Raw genomic sequence first — 18709 nt, 5'->3', positions numbered from 1 at the left:
CGGAGAATGAGAGACTCTCCTTCAGTATTACCTGGAGACTTTATCGACAGTGCTTGAAATGGGCGTAGCGGAGTAGTTTCAAAAATAAAAGTGGGCGTAAAGCGCTGGAAACTGCTTAGCGAAATGGTAACAAGTAAAACACCGGAGTGGCCGCTCTCAGGTTTCTCTCTGCGCACATACATAAAACGCTACAATAATTCTTTGTTATGTAATTTACATATGATTATTTCATAATTAGTTATTTATCAAACTTTGTAGTTAAAGTATTCTTACACATGTAATGGTTTATTGTACATAATTGTTTCATTTATTTAAAAAATTTATATGTGTAAACAAGAGATTACCTGATTTCCCAAGGAAAATGAAAAGTTAAGATGATATGTCAATTTGATGTTTCATATTAATCAAATTTATGTCGTATTTTGGTCAATGTGACATAAAATTGACGTCATTTTGACTTTTCAGTTTTCCTCCAGCACCGAAGCTTTCAGAAACATTTCAGAAACATTGCAACATTGCAACAATATTTTCTGAAATGTTTCTGAAAGCTTCGGTGCTGTATGGGACGTAATGTAATTAAAACATTAATGCGTGCGTAATTTTTGGCGACGGGCATAAATTTCCTTTTCAAAAGTCAATTTGAGCCGACAGGCAGAAGCAAATTAATTTAATCAGCGATTAATTGAACGGGCAGAATTACTGCAAAGTTTACACAGTTCTAATCTCTCTTCGTTAAAGAAAAAATGTTAATATTTCAGTTAACAGCAACACAAAAAAACCTCGGGCAAAATCGCGAGGTGTTTGTGCGGGCGAGTACGAATTAAATCTCTAGTTAAATCGCAATTGCAAATGCGGCAAGTATCGAATCGACCTGTCGCTGCTTTCAGATCCCACGCGAGCAAAACATCGATTCGGAGTCCCGGCGGCACAACGAAGAGAGAACGATCGTCCCGATGTCCCTCTTTGCCGATGTCGTTTCGAATTCACGAGGAGCGACCGTATGTACATATACAATACACGTCGTGCGCGGATCATGTTTATTATCTAAATATAACAGGACTGGCATTTGACCTGCCGCCGGTTCCCCTGCCGGTTCTTGCGACATTGTTTTCAGCGTCACGAGCGCGCGTTATCGTATTTACGCTGTTCACCGTCCGTTGGGGAGATGGACGTGTGTAGGCACAATTATATCGCCCGATATAATACACGGCTCTTCGGTGACGCGTCCTCTTTGCCGCGCATCGCTCCTAAGCGTGAGAGGGCTCCCCCTTGGCAGGACGACCGGTTTTTCCTACGGAGAGACAAACACCTGTTGCCCGTGCAGTTCTACGTCCGGGTCTAATAACGCTCGAAAATGCCGGCGAACAAATTGGGTGAGTTATCGCGTGGAGCTTGAGAGGCCAACGAAGACGACACGATTAACCTTTTAATGGAGCATTGGCGGGGCACGTTCGCCGGATATGCGTATCGTTGCTTTGTCTCGCTCGTTGGCGAGACTAAAGCCTAATCTACAATGTGCTCCCTGCGTCTAGAAACATTCTATTTTGTAGCTAATGTATACGTTTACAAAATTTATGCAAGTTGATAAATTGTATATTATACATTGTATAATCGTACATTGTTGACAAATTTGTTGAGCGTTTTGATCTGTTTATATAAAATAGAATGTTTCTAGATGCAGAAAGCACATTGTAGATTAGACATTAGATTCTCTCCTCTGGATCGCTTCCCAGACGCGAGCTACGTTTTATTGGCAATTGTCTGGCGCAGCTGCGTAATTTAGACGTGAAATTTCAACTAATCAAGTCACTACACTTTTCTGTGCGCAAAATAATTTTGTATCGCACCGCGTGTTAAAATAAGGGAATGTAAATCGAGAGCGTTATAATGATTACAAATTGATGCTACTGAACGAATGTATAATAAAAGAACATGGGAGAAGAGATAGAGAGGGGAGTCCCCTATTACGAGATAGGCTCCTAACGCGAGGTAGCGGAGCTTCTGCTAAATTGATAGGCATCTGTTGGTTCCACCGTGAATTCATTGCCTTGGAGTGATTTCTGTTTAGTGGAAGATTGGTTGTTACATCGTGTAATTGTTGCGGAAAGAGACTGGCCATTGAATTTGGACGGTAAAGACCCTATCTCGTAATAAAGAACTTTCTTTCGACTGTTCTCTCAATGTTTATATTTAAAACATATCTTCTCCGATATCCTTCGTAAATTTATATGGACAATTGTATTATCTACATAAATTCGTAGATCATGTAATTGGATGATTATGGTCGATGATGCTGATCAGCCTTGAAATTTTCAGCCCTCTTAAGCGTGTCCGACAAGACCGATCTGTTACCGTTGGCGCTAAAGCTGCACGAACTTGGATTGACCCTAATTGCCTCCGGAGGTACCGCGCAGGCACTGAGAGACGCCAAGTTGCCGGTGCGAGATGTTTCTGAAATCACAGGAGCGCCTGAGATGCTTGGCGGACGCGTAAAGACTCTTCATCCTGCTGTTCACGCCGGTACGAATGAATTTGCTACCATGAAGTAACCTTTCCATCGTCGTCAAAATGCCGTTTCATTAAATGCGATAAGAATTGTGCGACGGCGCGCACAAGCGACGTGTATCCTCGGAATTTTTACGCTCCTGTTTCCACCGCGACAGGGATTCTCGCCAGGCTGACCGATTCCGACGCGCAGGACCTTCAGAAGCAAAATTACGATCTTATCCAAGTGGTAGTTTGCAATCTCTATCCCTTCGTGAAGACCGTTTCGAAACCGAACGTGGCGGCAGAGGACGCGATTGAAAACATTGATATTGGTGGTGTGACTTTGCTGCGCGCCGCTGCCAAGAATCATGCCAGAGTTACAGTTATCTGTGACCCCGCTGATTACAAAAAGGTCATCAAAGAGATGGACGCCGCTGCCGACAAGAACACCTCGTTGCAGACTAGGTGAGCCTGCGCGATATACAGCAGCATTGCAATCTAGTGTGATAAGATCGCTTGTCCATGTACATACAAAATTCGCAGGCAAATTTTAGCCCTGAAAGCGTTCACTCACACCGCCGAGTACGACAACGCTATCTCGGATTACTTCCGCAAGCAATACAGCGCCGGTGTCTCTCAGCTCACTCTCCGCTACGGCATGAATCCGCATCAGAAGCCCGCGCAGATATTCACCACGCTGGAGAAGCTGCCGTTGGCCGTGCTGAACGGGTCACCTGGCTTCATCAATCTGTGCGACGCGCTGAACGGCTATCAACTGGTGAAGGAATTGAAGTCCGCCCTGAACTTACCAGCGGCGACCTCCTTCAAGCACGTCAGCCCGGCTGGCGCCGCGGTTGGCGTGCCCCTGGACAGCGTACAGGCGAAACTGTGCCAAGTGGAGGATCTTCAAAGTCAGCTTACGCCGTTGGCGACCGCCTACGCTCGTGCACGAGGCGCCGATCGAATGTCAAGTTTCGGCGACTTCGTCGCATTGTCCGAGCCGTGCGACGTTGTAACGGCGAAGATCATCTCGAGGTACACGATGCTTAATATCAACGGTTACAGCATTAATACGATATAGGCCGGTATTCGTAGTCGGATCTTATATTCAAGATCGTCTTGAATTTATCTAAAGATGCTATATGGAACGTTTTATTGGCTATGGAGTATCTAAAGCTGGGGGTCTATTACGGTTCTCGGATTGGGTGAAAATGACGAAAGTGAGCGGCTCTGTCTCTTACTAAAGGGACAGTTAGAAAGAGACAAAGCTACTCACCTTTGTCATTTTCACCCAATTCGAGAACCGTAATAGGTCCCCTGATCTTAAGACGGTTTTGAACACAAAATCTCGCTATGAATACCGGCCACAATCTCAAGAATAAGATTATGACAACACAGTATGTAATACTGATGATATAATAACATTTCTATATTAATTAATCTGTGGTTAACATTTTAGAGAAGTCTCGGACGGTATTATTGCACCTGGCTACTCGGAGGAGGCTCTTGAAATACTGAAGAAGAAAAAGGGTGGCGCATATTGCGTGCTTCAAATCGATCCTTCTTATGCGCCATCTCCGATGGAACGCAAAACTCTGTACGGCCTGGTTATGGAGCAGAAACGTAACGACGCGGTGATCGACAAGTCGGTGTTTAGCAATGTCGTGGCGATGAAGTCCAAGGGTCTGCCGGAAGACGCTATTCGCGATCTGATCGTGGCCACCATCACTGTAAAATATACGCAAAGCAATTCTGTCTGTTATGCCAAAGACGGGCAAGTGATCGGCACGGGGGCCGGACAGCAGTCCAGAATTCATTGCACCAGGCTTGCTGGAGACAAGGCCGATAATTGGTTCGTTATATTTTTATCATACATGTATAAGGAGTGAATAGTCAAGGCATGGAAGCAGTTATAAAAGTTATATGCCTTTGTGTACAGGTGGCTTCGCCAGCACCCAAAGGTAACAGGAATGAAGTTCAAGAAAGGCGTGAAAAGAGCGGAGATCTCGAACGCGATCGACAACTACGTCAACGGGTCCATTGGCAAGGACATGGACGAAGCTACATGGGCCGCCATGTACGAAGTGATTCCTGAAAAACTGTCGGAGAGCGACAAGATCGAGTGGATCAAGAAATTGAATAACGTTGCTCTGAGCAGCGATGCCTTTTTCCCATTTAGAGACAATGTGGACAGGGCTAGACTTGTACGTAGAATTATTATTACCTTTATTTTACAAGTATAATCGTTTTGGCATTTAAACGTCGCAATAATTTAAACGTTACTCGACCGACTTGTCTTTTTCGTAGGTAATCAATTTATTGGGCCTGATACATTTTTCTAATTCTCTCTCTTTTATTATAGAGCGGTGTCAAGTTCATCGCGAGCCCCGCTGGTTCCACAAACGACGCAGCAGTGATTGATGCCTGCAACGAACACGGAATCGTGCTGGCTCACACCGGTTTCCGATTGTTCCATCATTGAATGTATAAAATTTTATACATCGTCACTATTTTTGTACGATGTATAATACTGAGAGATTTCTTCCAATTAATGCTTCAATGTGAAAAGAGCGACAACATAGAAGATATTTTTGTACCGCTTTTTTACTTCTATTAAATTTTACTGGCGCAGCTGCATGTAAAATAGACGTAAACGTTTGTACACATATATTGTTATAGCAGTGATCTGTCGAAAAGTTTATCCCATACATACCATCGCAGATTAAACAATAAATTTCGTAAATTATCGATTCTTTATTGTTAATCAATTGTTCTCTTTTCGCATTCTTTCGGGCGTGATCGAGGAACGGAAAGAAAGATTCTTTTCTAAAGACATCCCGTGACCTTCGACTTATACGGAACGCGATACGTTTGACTCTCGCGACATTCGAAAAACCCGCCGAAAGTTTCAACCATGGACGTTGCGTTAGTTGACGTCCACTTTTTCAGGGGGCGCATCTGAAGCTTGTCGATCGCTTTCAGGTTTTCACTCTAGTCCCGAGATGTGTATTTAAAGCCTTTAAAAGCGTGTCCGGTACGCCCGGTGTCCCGCCAAAGTTTTTGTTTATCGAAATATTAACTGCAACAATAGCGTGGTTCAAGCTCGGGGAGAGGCAAGTCGAGTGACCATGGACGAAGTCGACAACGCCCAGATAATTGTTAGTGAAGTATCCGCGTACAACGCCAAGTGAATTCGATCAGATCCAGATAAATGCATCATCGCCTTTTGACATTTGTTATAAAATTTTTTTGGCGCAAAATTAGACAACGTTGCACCGTTAAATTTACCAGCGCGTTAATTTTACTCAAAATGTTCGCAATCGATGATTAGAAACTGCCTCATTTAAGCGTAACCTTAATCTAAACAAGTCTTTGAAACTCAATCGTGCAGACTTTTTGCAATCGGACTTTTGTCACAGAAGTCTTTTCTTTTTTTACGATAACAGATATTAGAGAAAATCGAGGAGCTCTTGTAAATGAATTGGTAGGATTCCTCTTACGGCAACAGACTTTCATTTTGCGTTTTGCAGGTTATCTCAGATGACGTTTGCCGGAGGGCGGGCATTGCAACGACCTGGATCAGTAGCAACAGATTCGGGATACACGCGTACAAACATACGGACAGATATTCGCAAGGTTGCTAAATTGTATATAGTAAAAATATATGTTCGGTCATTCATCACAATTTTATTAATTTGCAAAAATATACATCGACAGATGTTTCGCGATGTGAATACAAGCCGGAAACAACGAGCCGCTACTTTGTCACACTGAGATTGTGTTTCAGATACCAGAAGTCAATTTGCGCCCTGCGATGCCAAAGTGCACTTCCTCCGACCGGAGATCATACTGTTCTCGCCGCTTTTGCGCAAACTGGTTAACGAGAGCAACGGTATCTTTCTGTCGGTCCAGAAGCTCAAGGCTTCCTCCTCCGGCGACATTAGGCCGGAGCTTCTTAAACACAGCAAACAATATAGATCTATATTGCGAGCCTGCGTGGAGAACCTGCAAGAGATACTACCAAAGGAGCGGTTACCGGAAGAGAAGACTATGTTGGAAAACTTTCTCACTATATTTTATCAAGTGGAATGCGTCTGGCATTTAACGGAGATTCTCTATGTCGACGTTGTACCAGGTAAATTGAGCGAAAATGTATACGTGAAATATAATTTGTTAATCAATGGAGATATGAAATGCTTACGTTAGAATTCTTTTTGTTGTAAATACGTGAAGTTTTTTTTTAAACGCCGCATCGTGTTCTTCAGGCGACGTAGTGCTGCCGCAACTATTGGAGTGGATCAGCTTTCACTTTCCGTCGAGTGAACTGACAGCATCAAAGATCTTGTCGCAGAAGACCATCGGTGCCGATTTGAACAATTCAAACTACTGGGAGGCTGTGATAGGCTGTGCGTTCCATGGCAAATTAAATCTAGTTTGCCGCCTGCTGGCGTTGCACAGCAAAGCGGACCATTCGGCGTTCATTACCGCGGATAATATTATCAGAACAATGCCGGTGTACAATGTGTACGGTGGATATTCTGTAAACGAATTTATTATGCGTTGGAAGCACTGGCAAATGGATCTTTGTTCAAATCTGGAGACCAACTGCTTCGTTATAGATAACGATTTGGAGATGCTCATGAAGGTAAAGTAATGTTAACGTTGGGCAATCCTTTTTTTCTGTTTTATTTTCGTGTAAGGGATAATAGTTTCGCCTTGCAGTTGATAGCGGGCGACGAGTCGGTACTATGGGAATATTCCAGGTATACGAATGCGTGGTATGAATTGTTGGCAGCAAAGTTATTTTATTCAGCCCCCTGCTGCAAACAGCCGGAACTCTCGCGCTACGCTAACAGCGTAGTCGAGAGATGGCAAGCTAACAGACATCTAGATCGCGTGATCCTTGCTTTAATGGAAAACGACTTGTACCAGGTTATCAAAGAGATACAATACATGAGCGATAATGGCTGGTTTGCAGCCCACCTGATGGATCTGTTGTACAAATGCGGGAAATTAAATATTTTTAGCCAAGAAAAGACAAAGTGAGTAGAAATGCGAGTTAAGGGACGATCGCCGCAAGCTGATGTAAGCTGACGAGTGAAAATGTCTTGTTACAGTGTAACTGCGCAGCTTCACGAATCTCTCATACTGGAGTACGGAACTACGCTGATGAGCCAGCGCTCATTGTGGCAGTGTGGCGCGAGTTACTTAATACATTGCCCCACACAAGGCCTGGCTAGGCTAGAGATCCTGTTGCAGTCGCTATCGACGGGCACGGAGGCAAGACTGAACAAAATCATCGATGTGGCGCGGGACAATAATTTGCCGCACGTTGGTAAAATTCGATCTCTCTGTTTCTCTGCCTTGGCTTGAAAGGTTTATAACAAACTTAAGAGAACTGATGCTTAGTTACTAGCATGTGCAAGATCCAAGGGATGAGGAGTATAAGACAGGGAAGATTGGGCAACGCTCTCACGTGGGCGCTCAAGGCACACGACGGCAACTTTACCACATACATCGCGGATCAGTTTTTGAAACATTACGCGGAATACGGGGAACTGGAGTGTCGTGACTTGCTGGAGAACTTGGGCTCCTGCATGTTGGCCAGCGACAGACTCACATTTTTAGGTAGAGGACTATGCGTAACAGCCAACGAGAATGAATAATGATAAATATTTGTCATATACGTATAACAACAATTATTTGTATAATATAATCAAATATATAAATTGTGTAAAAGCCTGCGTCCACGATGCTAGAACTTGCTCCAAGTTCTAGTCTCGGGAAATGTGTAGCCAATCGACTTGCAGCTATTCCATAAAAGCTACAAGTTGTTGGCTACATATTTCTCGGGACTGGAACTTGGATCAAGTCCCAGCATCGTGGGCACGAGTTTTAAGTGTGCATTGTACAGTAATTAATATATGAATTTTACTGTAGGAAAATATTGTGAGTTTCATCATATGTACGGAATGGGCGAGTTCCGCGAGGCAGCGAGTTTATTAGTATCTCTTCTAGTCTCGAATTTGACGCCGAAGTAGTAAGTCGCCGCTTGTTTTCAGGATATTTACGATTGCATACACCTTGCGATGTAAACTCTTGTTTTCTTGGTTTTTAGCTTTTGGTCCATTCTGCTCACGGACGCTATACCGTTGTTGGAAGCGGAAGATGTGATCTTTTCGTCCAACGATTGCTACGAGTTACTACGTTGCGTGGAGGCACACGGGGACGATCCGAAATTTAAAGACAAGATATCCATCTTCCGAATAGGCATCGCACGAAATCTCGCGCGAGCTTTGAGCTTGGAAGGCTGCCAGGCTGAACATTGATCCCATTTGCTGTTATATCATCCATTGTTTAAAGTGGTATCAGTATTTCCCTTTAATAAATTGTAACTAAATTTACAAATACATTTTCTAATTATACTCTTCAGTTTATTTGATCCTGCCGATTATCTCGCACATTGTGTCCCGCATTAGGAAAGAAGAAGCTGCGCAATGTAATGTAAAATTGATTTAATATTATTAAACCTCATTCAAATGATAAAAAAAATTTAATCGAGAAGCTGCAAAAAGTTTATATGTATACGAATTACGAATGTAAATCGGGGAATTTTAAGAAACAGGTGGCTCGAACATATTTGCACTTTCTACAATCTGCATTATACATACGTTTCCTTCTCGAACCGAGGCACAGACGTGTATCTATCTCGTTTTAAGTGTACAAAGTGCAGACGAAGCGAGCTAACCTTCTCCGCGTGTCCCGTCATGCCACCGTTTGTTTACCTATGAAACGCACGTGTGTCTGCACGTGTGTCACAACGTGAGTGAAGTTTTCATTAATTGCCTTTTTCATCGAAGCCTTGTCTAAACGCTAATAATTGTTACGCGTCATTTTTCAGCGCGGAACATGTTCTCCATCACCTTGGTAAACATTGATAGTTATCAGGCGTCCCCGGTGCCCGAGCTGGACGTGACATTCTCGGAGTTCCGTGGCGCCGAGGTAAAAAAGGTGCCGGTAATCAGGGCATTCGGCTCGACCGCTACGGGTGAGTCAAAGCAACATAATCCTGTCACATTTCCTGATACGCCGCAGATTATGTTAAGATATATGCATTGTCATTGCTCCGTACAAAATTTGGGTGCTTTCAGGCAAGAAGACATGCTTGCACATTCACGGTGTCTTTCCGTACATGTATGTCCCATGCACTGTTCAGGAGAATACGGATAGCTACACTTATCAACTGGCCGCGGCGATCGATTCTGCGCTGAACACGTCTTTCGGTTCTGCTATGTCCACCAGCCAGCACGTGTACAAGATCCTACGGGTGTCCGCAATGTAAGGAACTATTCTATTCTATTCTATTCAAGACAAGACACAAGACAAGTATGAGCGTGAGAGCGCGAGAGAGCGATAGAGACTTTCTATTATACATTTCATGTATTAGATGAGTAACGTATGTCTCTTATTGCAGACCTTTCTACGGTTATCACAAAAAGGAGCACTTGTTTTTTAAAATATACTTTTACAATCCGGCCATAATTAAGAGGACGGCGGAATTGCTGCAGGTAAATAGCTCTGCTTTACTGCCTTTTGGCACACGAGGTATAATCATGCAATACTGCGTACCAGTTTAAGGGATAGCGTATTGAACAACAGATTTATCTTCTTTTCAGAGTGGCGTTGTTCTCAATCAGACTCTGCAGCCGTACGAGGCACACATTCCATACATTCTGCAATTTATGATAGATTATAATCTCTATGGTATGAATTTAATAAATTTAAACAGCGTGAAGCACAGACACCCCTTGCAGGGGTGTGCGACAACGGAAGACAGCCAAAGCAGATCTTCGATGGATGTGCTAGACTCGCAAGCGTACCTCCCGATGTCCGTGGCGAGGCAGAGCATGTGCGAGCTGGAAGTGGACGTGCACGCTTCGGAGATTTTCAACAGGCGAAGTATCAGTGAAAATATGGAGCTGAATCCTGGTCTTGCCGCGATCTGGGACGAAGAGAAAGCAAGGAGGGCCGAGGCTGGTCTAGAGGTCGCGAAGTCGCAATTACTATATCCTAAAACGCCCAGCAAAATTGTTCTACCTCCAACGCACAATGATATTTACCAAGCGGGTCAATTATTAAAGAGATTGGACGCGATATCACAAGTATTTCGTTGTTCCATTGGATTAGGATAATTAATATATATCATGTGTATATTGATCTTAATGTTCTTATTTTAGGTCAATGAGACACTTACTCCAAGCACGACGGTATCTTCGTACCCTATTGAAGTAGAAGAAAGTGATGAGGTCTTGAATGCGTCTCATATTCTGAACCATAACGAATCTTTTGTACCTGAAGAAACTCTTGAAAGAGCAATTTCGGATAATTATAAATTGTTGGAACTAGCCTCGTCGGCGTTTTTAGAGGCAACTCGAAGTCAAAGTAACGTAACAGATACTAGTATTTGTAAGTATTTGTTATGCACTGGTATATTACTTAAATGTATTATAAAAATGTCTTTTATTGTATTTTCATTAAAGTGACAATAAATTTTTCTGTTTTGCACACAGTGGATGCAGATGACGTACCCCTAGTAGAACTACTAGCTAACTTGGCGGAAGAAAATGAAACTGCGAGTAATGTGGACGAAGATAGCGTCCTCGGGTCTCAATATTCTGCGTTCAGCGAGCCGATTAAGAATGATCCAGAGGAAGAGGAGATTGAGGATTTAAATATCACAAGTTTAGATCTAGACTTAAGTCCTTGGGAATCAATGCACAGCCAGAGATCCAGTCAATGTGACAATACAGTAAAAGCTGTATACGAAGAGCAGAATACCGAAGTTACAGATAATTCAAACGTTACCGAAGAAAACGGAGACGTTACGCTCGTGAATTTGCCACAAGTTGATGGAGTTGATGACTTGTACGAGGTATTAAATTACGAAAAAGCAAATAATTTAAGTAATGAATATAATACAGCAGTTCAGTGCCTTCTTAAAATAACTGAAGATTCTAAAAGTAATAGCTGTGTTCCGGTGACTAATGTGAGAAGAAATTGTGCCATGTATGTTTCATATAGAAATTTAAGTCTAACGGATATTGTTAAATATATTGTAAATGACCCCAATGGATACTGTTTAAGAAAGGAATTACGCAACTTTGTAAATAGATATAATTTTCATATATTTTTGAAAACCAGCAAGACTTTACGGAGTACAACAAGTGTGACACATCCGCATACTGATACAAGTGTTGTCGTAAAAGACACGCGTTATTTAAAAGATAACGAAGGAAGAATTGTACATAATAAGAAGATAGAGAGAGAATTATATATTGCTCGATGTCAGTTAGAACCAGATCATCGAGACTTAGACGTTTTCGATATAGATGACATAGAAACGCTCGAAACTTTAGAACATTGTGTGGCAGATTATGAAGAAGACAAACGTGACCGTAAACGGGGTTCCGAATCGTGTGTTCAGAAGGAAGTTCTTTTAAGTAGCAGTCACAGATGCTTACATCACGAGCCGTGTAATTTCTCAATACAATTTACAATATCGAATGTTGATGGAGCTACAGCCACCGATTCGAGTGATAGTGAACCTGAGGCTGATGTGACAATCAATGCACAAGAGAACTGCGTGTGCGCTTATAAATCCGGTAAAAAGAATGTACTGCAAAATACAGTTCAAACCACACCGAGAAAAAGAAAGTTTGATCTTCAAGAAGACGACTACGAGTCACCTGGTAAACGAAGAAACGTGGCTGTTAAAACGCCAAAAGGAAGATACGAATCTCCAGGCAAAGCGCCTCGAAGTCCGCGTTCGTCGGGAAATTACTCGCCTCTTGATATTACTGTAACATCTCCAAAGTCCAGTAGAAGTCCTGCTCGACAATGCAAACAATCTCCGAAAAGAAGTCAATACGTGCCGACACTTGACGCTCCTTCCACGTCCACTACGCCTAAACACAAGTTACGCCCGTTGCGTGTGAGCTTGCTTCGTGAAAAAATTTTAAATTCAGATCTAGGTAATTCAGCTTTATTATATTTATGAGGAATTTAATTTTTCCGAAAATAACGTGGAATGCTTTTGATTTAATAATAGCGTTTCGTTGATAATCGTGTACATTTCAATTATTACTTTTTTACACGTAAATGAAAAAAAATCTTTTCCTTCTTTTTCAGAAAGTAATGGTGACACTGACAATGAAACAGATGCTACGTAAGATCTACATGTTTCACATAGTTTAAAGAAGATTTATTTATAAATTATATAATCTTTGTTATATGTATTTGTAGCCATACTGTAAAAATTGATAAAACATCAACGATCGACGAAACAGTGCAAGACCACGAGCAGAGTACGGAAAGCGGTGAAAATTCGTCGATTAAAAAACACAAAGATGTTCGTAAAAGATTGTCTTTTTTGGATTTTGATGAAGAAGACGCAAAAGCGGGCCACAACGTGAGTCAGTCTGAAACTTCAATTGCACTTCGGCATTCGAGTGACCAAGTACATGCAACTGCTCATGTTACCAGCGATGAAAACAGTAAAGACAGTGTCCCAAACAGTCAGTGTACAGAAAAGAGTAATACCGATACTTCTCCCGAAAGAAACTACGCGTCAGATGTACGAAACTTGGCGAAAAAGTCTATTCACGATGACATTATTCCCGAGACTGATCTTGAGGATGAAGATGATGTGTGCAGCACAACTTTTACCCAACACCTAAACCAGAAGATAGAGAGCGATAGTCAAAGTTCGTCGCTGGAACGGAGCATTCGTCGCTCGCCGAAAAACTCGATCATTACAATTACTACGAAGTACAAGCCTCCTAGTCCTGAAAGCGTTCGGAAAAGTATGACGATGTACGGCATTCCGAGATGTAGATGGCAGAAACCATTTTTCGGCAATACACTCGACCTCGCGAAGCAAAAAGAATTGAGCACGAACGCGTCGCGTTTCGACGCGCCTGCATTTAAATCTAGTCTGGAAGAAGTCACGAGTATCAAACTGTGGCGAAGAATGAAAGTCAATGAATTTCATCCCTCTGGAGCGAACATAAAGTCTTGTCACATCAAACGAACACTTGCGGGATATAACACGTTAATGATTAAACCACTTATGGAGCCACCTTCTTCCAAGGATGTTAAAAATTGGATTAGAGCTAAAAAGTACATATTGGAGAAAAATTCTGATGTCAAATCGTACAAGCAGAATAAGGGAAAGGCGTGCAAAAATGTACACGATATACAAGATTCGTCAATTAATGCCATTAATGAAGAGATTAGGCCTCAGTCAGGAATTTCTAATAATTTAATAAGTAACGATTCGAACGTGGACGGACATATGCATTCGCCAATGCCTCAACAAAGCGTGCCGAGTGGAACATCTGACGAAACCAAGAGACTAAAATGCACACAGAACTCCGATAATTCGCAAACATCGGGTAACAGTTTAGATTCTTCTTTAAAAAAAGCACTGGAAAATCCGTTGCTGCATAAACAGGATAAGACACACCTAGGTATTTCATATGGTCAAATCGAATGTTCGTCTAAAGGGAGCTACGGTAACGTGTCGAATGAGAACCTTCAGAAAGCTAGAGCGATAACAGTAGTAAGTTTGTTACTTTAATTCTGTGCACTTTAATTCTACACAAAACCAGGACCCATTTCACGTCTTGTTGAATTTTCCGCAGCATCAGCATCTAACATCATTGTCTCTCGAAGTGCACGTCGTTACTCGGGAAGATCTCCTTCCTGATCCGCAGTATGATTCCATAGCCGTCTTATTTTACGCGATTTACAACGACGCCCCGACAGTTGCCGATGAGCGGATAGAACACGGTGATTATTAAAATTAATCATCTTATGCGAGAAGTGCATTTTATCCCAGATAGCATGCATATCTAAAAGACATCTTTAAGACGACATCGAGTCGTCTTTTAGACGTGTACGTCTAAAAGATATCTTAAAGACATCTTTATGATGTCTTTTAGACATGTGTGCTGTCTGGGATATCTCTCAATGTTTGTCTTTGCGAATTATTTCTTAGAGTACAACGGAAGATTGTCCACGGTTCTTTTCTTTTTTTTTAGGCGCTATTATTGTAAATCCCAATTCTATAAGCGAAAGGCTCAACAAGATCCACTCTGCTAGTGCGATGTGTCCGATCCTATACGTTGCAGCAGAACAGGATTTGTTCAACAGCCTTGTAAGATTGATCGAGCGACACAACCCAGATATTCTACTCGGCTGGGAAGTGGAGACGCTTTCATGGGGCTACGTATTTCAGCGAGCGTTTCATCTTGGTCTTAGTAACTTCCCCCTGAGAATCTCTAAAGTTCCACACACGCAGATATTTACCAGATCTGACGCTCACGCGTTTGAAAAGGACGACGCAGGTGATGTAAAAGTACCTGGTCGCAATATCCTTGATGTCTGGAGAATCATGAGGCACGAAGCAGGTGAGATACTTTTTAATACTTTTTGAGATATAAGTTTTCTGTATGGTTTCTGTATTCGAAGAGACGTGAAGGGTGTGTTACTTAATATCTTCCAGCATTATTGACATATACCTTCGAGAACGTCATGCACCACGTTTTGCACGAAAGAATTCCGTGCCCTTCTTTCAAAACGTTGTCCGCTTGGTGGAAACAAGAGAGTATGATAGTAAAAAGCAGAGTCATACGCCATTACGTCATAAGAGTCACAAGTACTCTCAAGCTGTTGAATCACTTGGATATCATCGGTGAGATTAAAAATCCAAATTGTCTCCGTTACACAAGTCCAAAAAATTCACTTTTAGTTCGTCATTATATCATTAAGTTTCGTAGGCCGCACGTGTGAACTCGCCCGCCTCTTCGGCATACAATTTTACGAAGTTTTCTCGCGAGGCTCGCAGTTTCGCGTCGAGTCTATGATGCTCAGATTGGCGAAGCCCATGAACTACATTCCGATCTCGCCGTCCATGCAGCAGAGAGCAAAGATGCGAGCGCCGGAGTGTCTACCGTTGATCATGGAACCCGAGTCTGAATTTTATACCGATCCATTAATCGTGCTCGACTTCCAAAGTCTATATCCGAGCATGATCATTGCTTACAATTACTGTTTCTCCACCTGTTTAGGGAGGATAGAACATATCGGCCAGTAAGTGTATCTGACATCAGAAAAATCGTATGTAACACATTAATTTGATTTCTTCGTCTGTCAGATACTGGCCGTTCGAGTTTGGCGCAGCGACATTAAGGACAAGGAAGAACACTGCGTTAAAGTTACAAGATAAAATGAACTTTTCGCCCTGCGGCGTAGCCTTCGTGAAGAAAGAGGTACGTCAAGGAATACTGCCGCGTATGCTAGCGGAAATTTTGAATACGCGTCTCATGGTGAAGGAGTCAATGAAGCTGCATCCGGCAGAAGATCGTACGTTGCAGCGCGTACTTCATTCTCAGCAGTTGGGCCTCAAATTAATCGCAAACGTCACTTACGGCTATACATCCGCCAATTTTAGTGGTAGAATGCCGTGTATCGAGGTACGACATTTCATCGGAATACACGACAATGAAACGACAAAGATAATATACGCGTAAATCAATTTGACGCAGTTCTTCATTATGTCTTTGCTACAAAAATTGTTATTTATCTTACGAGATTTTATTGTAGATAGGCGATAGCGTGGTGAGCAAGGGACGAGAGACATTGGAACGTGCGATCAAACTGGTGGAAACCACCCCAAAATGGGGAGCACGAGTGGTTTATGGGGACACAGATTCCTTATTTGTACTATTGCCCGGCAAGTCTCGAGAAGAAGCGTTCACCATCGGCGAGGAGATCGCGGACGCTGTTACCGCGACTAATCCTCCGCCCGTCAAGCTTAAATTTGAGAAAGTTCTTCATCCATGCATTTTACAAGTAAGATATTAAGAATTAACGAGAGATTGACATATATTATGATCGTGATTCTTATGTACAATTCGAAGAGCAATGGTGAAATTATTAAATTTAACATTTCAGACAAAGAAGCGGTATTGCGGATACATGTATGAAACTCGCGATCAGGAGAAGCCTGAGTTCCTGGCGAAAGGAATCGAGACGGTTCGCAGGGATGGGTGTCCCGCTGTTTCGAAAGTAAAAAAAGAAAAAGAAAATTATAAGTACACTGAGAAGGCAGTCCTTGTAATTTTAAAATTAAATATTTGCAGATACTCGAGAGGGCCCTCAAAATCCTGTTTGAGACAAAGGACATTTCTCTAGTGAAGCAGTATGTTAGCAGACAGTTTGATAAAATTTTTCAGCGACGCGTGTCCATCCTGGATCTGACGTTCGCGAAAGAGTTTCGCGGAATGCGTGGCTACAAAGCCAACGCCTGCGTGCCGGCATTAGAGCTGACACGAAGATTGATCAGGAAGGATCCCCGCGCTGTGCCGCGCACCAGCGAGCGCGTTCGCTACGTCATCGTCGCGGGTGCACCGAATCAAGCGCTCATCCACTGCGTGCGTACGCCGATGGAAGTCGTCGCCGATCCGTCGTTAATCCCGAACGCCGTGTATTACATTACGAAAGTCATCATACCGCCTCTCAATCGCTGTTTCAATTTATTCGGGATCGATGCCAATGCGTGGTAAGCGCGTAAAATTACGAATATGAATTGTTGAATATTTAAACGACGAATATTTGTGCGTCACACTACTTCTATTTAATAAGCAATAATCCTGCGCGTTAAAAAACACACTCCGACTCTCCTCCCGAGCAGAGTCGAAAAGTGTCGATTGAGTTTACATTTAAATTAAATTCTAAAGATCTAAATAGATTAAATAAGATAAAATTAAAAAGATCTAAATAGAAAGCGACATGTGTCGATTTGTGTAAAAAATGTCGACTGTGTTCTCTAAAAAGAGAGCAGCCTGTAAGTGTAACTATTGAATACTCTCTTGGGATGCATTCCAAAATAAGATCTAGTCGTAACGCGCGTAATTACCGTTTCATTGAATTATAATCGCGAAGGTGACGAGATATACTGCGTTTACAGGTATAAAGAGATCTCTCACCGTTCGAGTTTCGATCATGCCGCACACTTGGGAGAAGGCAACCCAAAATCTACTATTCGTCAATTCTTCAGTTCTGCGGCATGTATTACCTGCGGGGAACAGACCCATAAAGATATCTGTCCAGATTGCCTTCTGCAACCAAGCCGGACCGTTCTCATACTTCTCGAAAAGAACAAACAATTAGAAAGGAATCATCAACAAATTACTGCCGTAAGTATAAATGCGAAAGTAACATTTCTGCAAATGTGTGTATCATTATACAATATAAAACATGAACGTATTTTAAACATCTTTAAAGTTGTAAATTGCAGTCGGCCAATAATCAAGTTATTTAACAATAATTAATTTTTTGTAGATCTGTCATTCTTGTATTGGACAGTCAGGCGACATAGAATGTGTTTCTTTGGATTGTCCTGTTTTATATCGAATGGCACAAGCTCGCAAAGAGCTTGGGCGAGTTTCTTACATTAACAATGTTATTTATGGAAATAATTGCGGCGGAATCAGGGAATTGAATTCAGTTGCTGAATGGTATTGATTATGGTGGAAATAAATCTTTTATTTACACAAAATGATCAAAAGAAAAGTGTTCCAGTTTTAATTATTACAACACACCTGTGTTGAACGCCTTTTAGAGAATCTAAGGCTGGATTTTACCGGCGGAAAAGTAAAAATCGGAACTCCTTCCTCTTTTTCTTTTTAAGTTTACCCTTTTATGGGAATGCCTTTCAACCGTTACGTTATATCAGCGTATTATCTCTAAAAATTCCTTGAAATTGTGCTTAATCGCAAACACTGAATCCAACACTAGGCACTTAAACTCCTTCAGGTGCTGAATCTTTGTAAATTTTCCCTGACGAAATATGCGGGACGAGGGTCGGGATAGAACGGAGGACCTTACTATTACTAATCACTCGTGTTAGCGCAGAGCTTACACGTCATCTCAAAATCGGAACTCGCGCTGGTGGCCGACAGTTTCTACTCTCCGCCAGCAGAGTGCGTTGTTTACTACAACGTGAGTTCTGATTGGCTTCTAGTGGGTGAGAGTGAGGGGAATAAATGCCTGTGATTGGTTTGAACCAGGGGTAAGCGACCTACCCCCACCATCGAAAATTAGAGGCAGCTGTGCACATTAAGGCTTGTTTACAATCAATTCTTATGTTTAAGGATCG

The 18709-nt window shown here is 42.2% G+C and overlaps 4 protein-coding genes across 5 annotated transcripts; all 4 read left to right on the top strand.

Annotated features, from left to right (window-relative positions):
• The first annotated feature begins 24 nt into the window (after nt 1–24).
• LOC105569782 lies at nt 25–1195 on the top strand. Of its 2 annotated transcripts, XM_012026511.1 has the most exons (4): nt 25–208; nt 759–813; nt 888–998; nt 1058–1135. In XM_012026511.1, exons 1-4 carry the CDS (start codon nt 124–126, stop codon nt 1068–1070), a joined length of 264 nt encoding a protein of 87 aa, XP_011881901.1. In that variant the 5' UTR covers nt 25–123; the 3' UTR covers nt 1071–1135. The 2 variants fall into 2 exon arrangements, with proteins under 2 accessions (XP_011881901.1, XP_011881900.1); XM_012026510.1 differs by having other exon boundaries at nt 888–1195.
• LOC105569783 (bifunctional purine biosynthesis protein PURH) lies at nt 1183–5237 on the top strand. The gene is made up of 7 exons (XM_012026512.1): nt 1183–1373; nt 2317–2520; nt 2664–2952; nt 3031–3522; nt 3947–4339; nt 4427–4691; nt 4850–5237. Exons 1-7 carry the CDS (start codon nt 1355–1357, stop codon nt 4967–4969), a joined length of 1782 nt encoding a protein of 593 aa, XP_011881902.1. The 5' UTR covers nt 1183–1354; the 3' UTR covers nt 4970–5237.
• A 95-nt stretch (nt 5238–5332) lies between these two features.
• LOC105569781 (nuclear pore complex protein Nup85) lies at nt 5333–8912 on the top strand. The gene is made up of 9 exons (XM_012026509.1): nt 5333–5645; nt 6018–6123; nt 6275–6622; nt 6753–7132; nt 7210–7529; nt 7605–7822; nt 7897–8115; nt 8428–8527; nt 8606–8912. Exons 1-9 carry the CDS (start codon nt 5616–5618, stop codon nt 8814–8816), a joined length of 1932 nt encoding a protein of 643 aa, XP_011881899.1. The 5' UTR covers nt 5333–5615; the 3' UTR covers nt 8817–8912.
• A 262-nt stretch (nt 8913–9174) lies between these two features.
• LOC105569779 (DNA polymerase zeta catalytic subunit) lies at nt 9175–18118 on the top strand. Its single transcript, XM_012026508.1, has 19 exons — nt 9175–9309; nt 9389–9535; nt 9639–9825; nt 9962–10055; nt 10164–10649; nt 10725–10953; nt 11058–12518; nt 12676–12712; nt 12790–14107; nt 14190–14337; nt 14589–14957; nt 15053–15241; nt 15327–15639; nt 15704–16022; nt 16153–16401; nt 16504–16617; nt 16692–17110; nt 17519–17747; nt 17893–18118. The coding sequence occupies exons 2-19, from the start codon at nt 9397–9399 to the stop codon at nt 18073–18075; spliced, it is 6483 nt and encodes a 2160-aa protein (XP_011881898.1). The 5' UTR covers nt 9175–9309; nt 9389–9396; the 3' UTR covers nt 18076–18118.
• Nucleotides 18119–18709: the final 591 nt, after the last annotated feature.

The sequence above is a fragment of the Vollenhovia emeryi genome, unplaced genomic scaffold, assembly GCF_000949405.1.
Source record: "Vollenhovia emeryi isolate VEMERY1.0 unplaced genomic scaffold, V.emery_V1.0 DF939123.1, whole genome shotgun sequence".
Taxonomy (NCBI): domain Eukaryota; kingdom Metazoa; phylum Arthropoda; class Insecta; order Hymenoptera; family Formicidae; genus Vollenhovia; species Vollenhovia emeryi.
Note: the sequence above shows the minus strand (reverse complement) of the source record. Positions and strands in the feature narration are given on the sequence as shown.

What these genes read in the sequence shown, in the direction of transcription:
- LOC105569782 (XM_012026510.1), top strand. Translation starts at nt 124, where the DNA reads ATGGTAACAAGTAAAACACCGGAGTGGCCGCTCTCAGGTTTCTCTCTG. An exon ending in CTACAATAATTCTTTGTTAT is followed by an intron (nt 209 to 758) that starts GTAATTTACATA and finishes TTAATATTTCAG; the next exon opens with TTAACAGCAACACAAAAAAA. An exon ending in CGAGGTGTTTGTGCGGGCGA is followed by an intron (nt 814 to 887) that starts GTACGAATTAAA and finishes CGCTGCTTTCAG; the next exon opens with ATCCCACGCGAGCAAAACAT.
- LOC105569783 (XM_012026512.1), top strand. An exon ending in AACACCTCGTTGCAGACTAG is followed by an intron (nt 2,953 to 3,030) that starts GTGAGCCTGCGC and finishes CAAAATTCGCAG; the next exon opens with GCAAATTTTAGCCCTGAAAG. An exon ending in GGAGACAAGGCCGATAATTG is followed by an intron (nt 4,340 to 4,426) that starts GTTCGTTATATT and finishes CTTTGTGTACAG; the next exon opens with GTGGCTTCGCCAGCACCCAA.
- LOC105569781 (XM_012026509.1), top strand. Translation starts at nt 5,616, where the DNA reads ATGGACGAAGTCGACAACGCCCAGATAATT. An exon ending in TCGACAACGCCCAGATAATT is followed by an intron (nt 5,646 to 6,017) that starts GTTAGTGAAGTA and finishes TGCGTTTTGCAG; the next exon opens with GTTATCTCAGATGACGTTTG. An exon ending in CGACAGACTCACATTTTTAG is followed by an intron (nt 8,116 to 8,427) that starts GTAGAGGACTAT and finishes ATTTTACTGTAG; the next exon opens with GAAAATATTGTGAGTTTCAT.
- LOC105569779 (XM_012026508.1), top strand. Translation starts at nt 9,397, where the DNA reads ATGTTCTCCATCACCTTGGTAAACATTGATAGTTATCAGGCGTCCCCG. An exon ending in ATCCTACGGGTGTCCGCAAT is followed by an intron (nt 9,826 to 9,961) that starts GTAAGGAACTAT and finishes CTCTTATTGCAG; the next exon opens with ACCTTTCTACGGTTATCACA. An exon ending in CGATGAGCGGATAGAACACG is followed by an intron (nt 14,338 to 14,588) that starts GTGATTATTAAA and finishes CTTTTTTTTTAG; the next exon opens with GCGCTATTATTGTAAATCCC.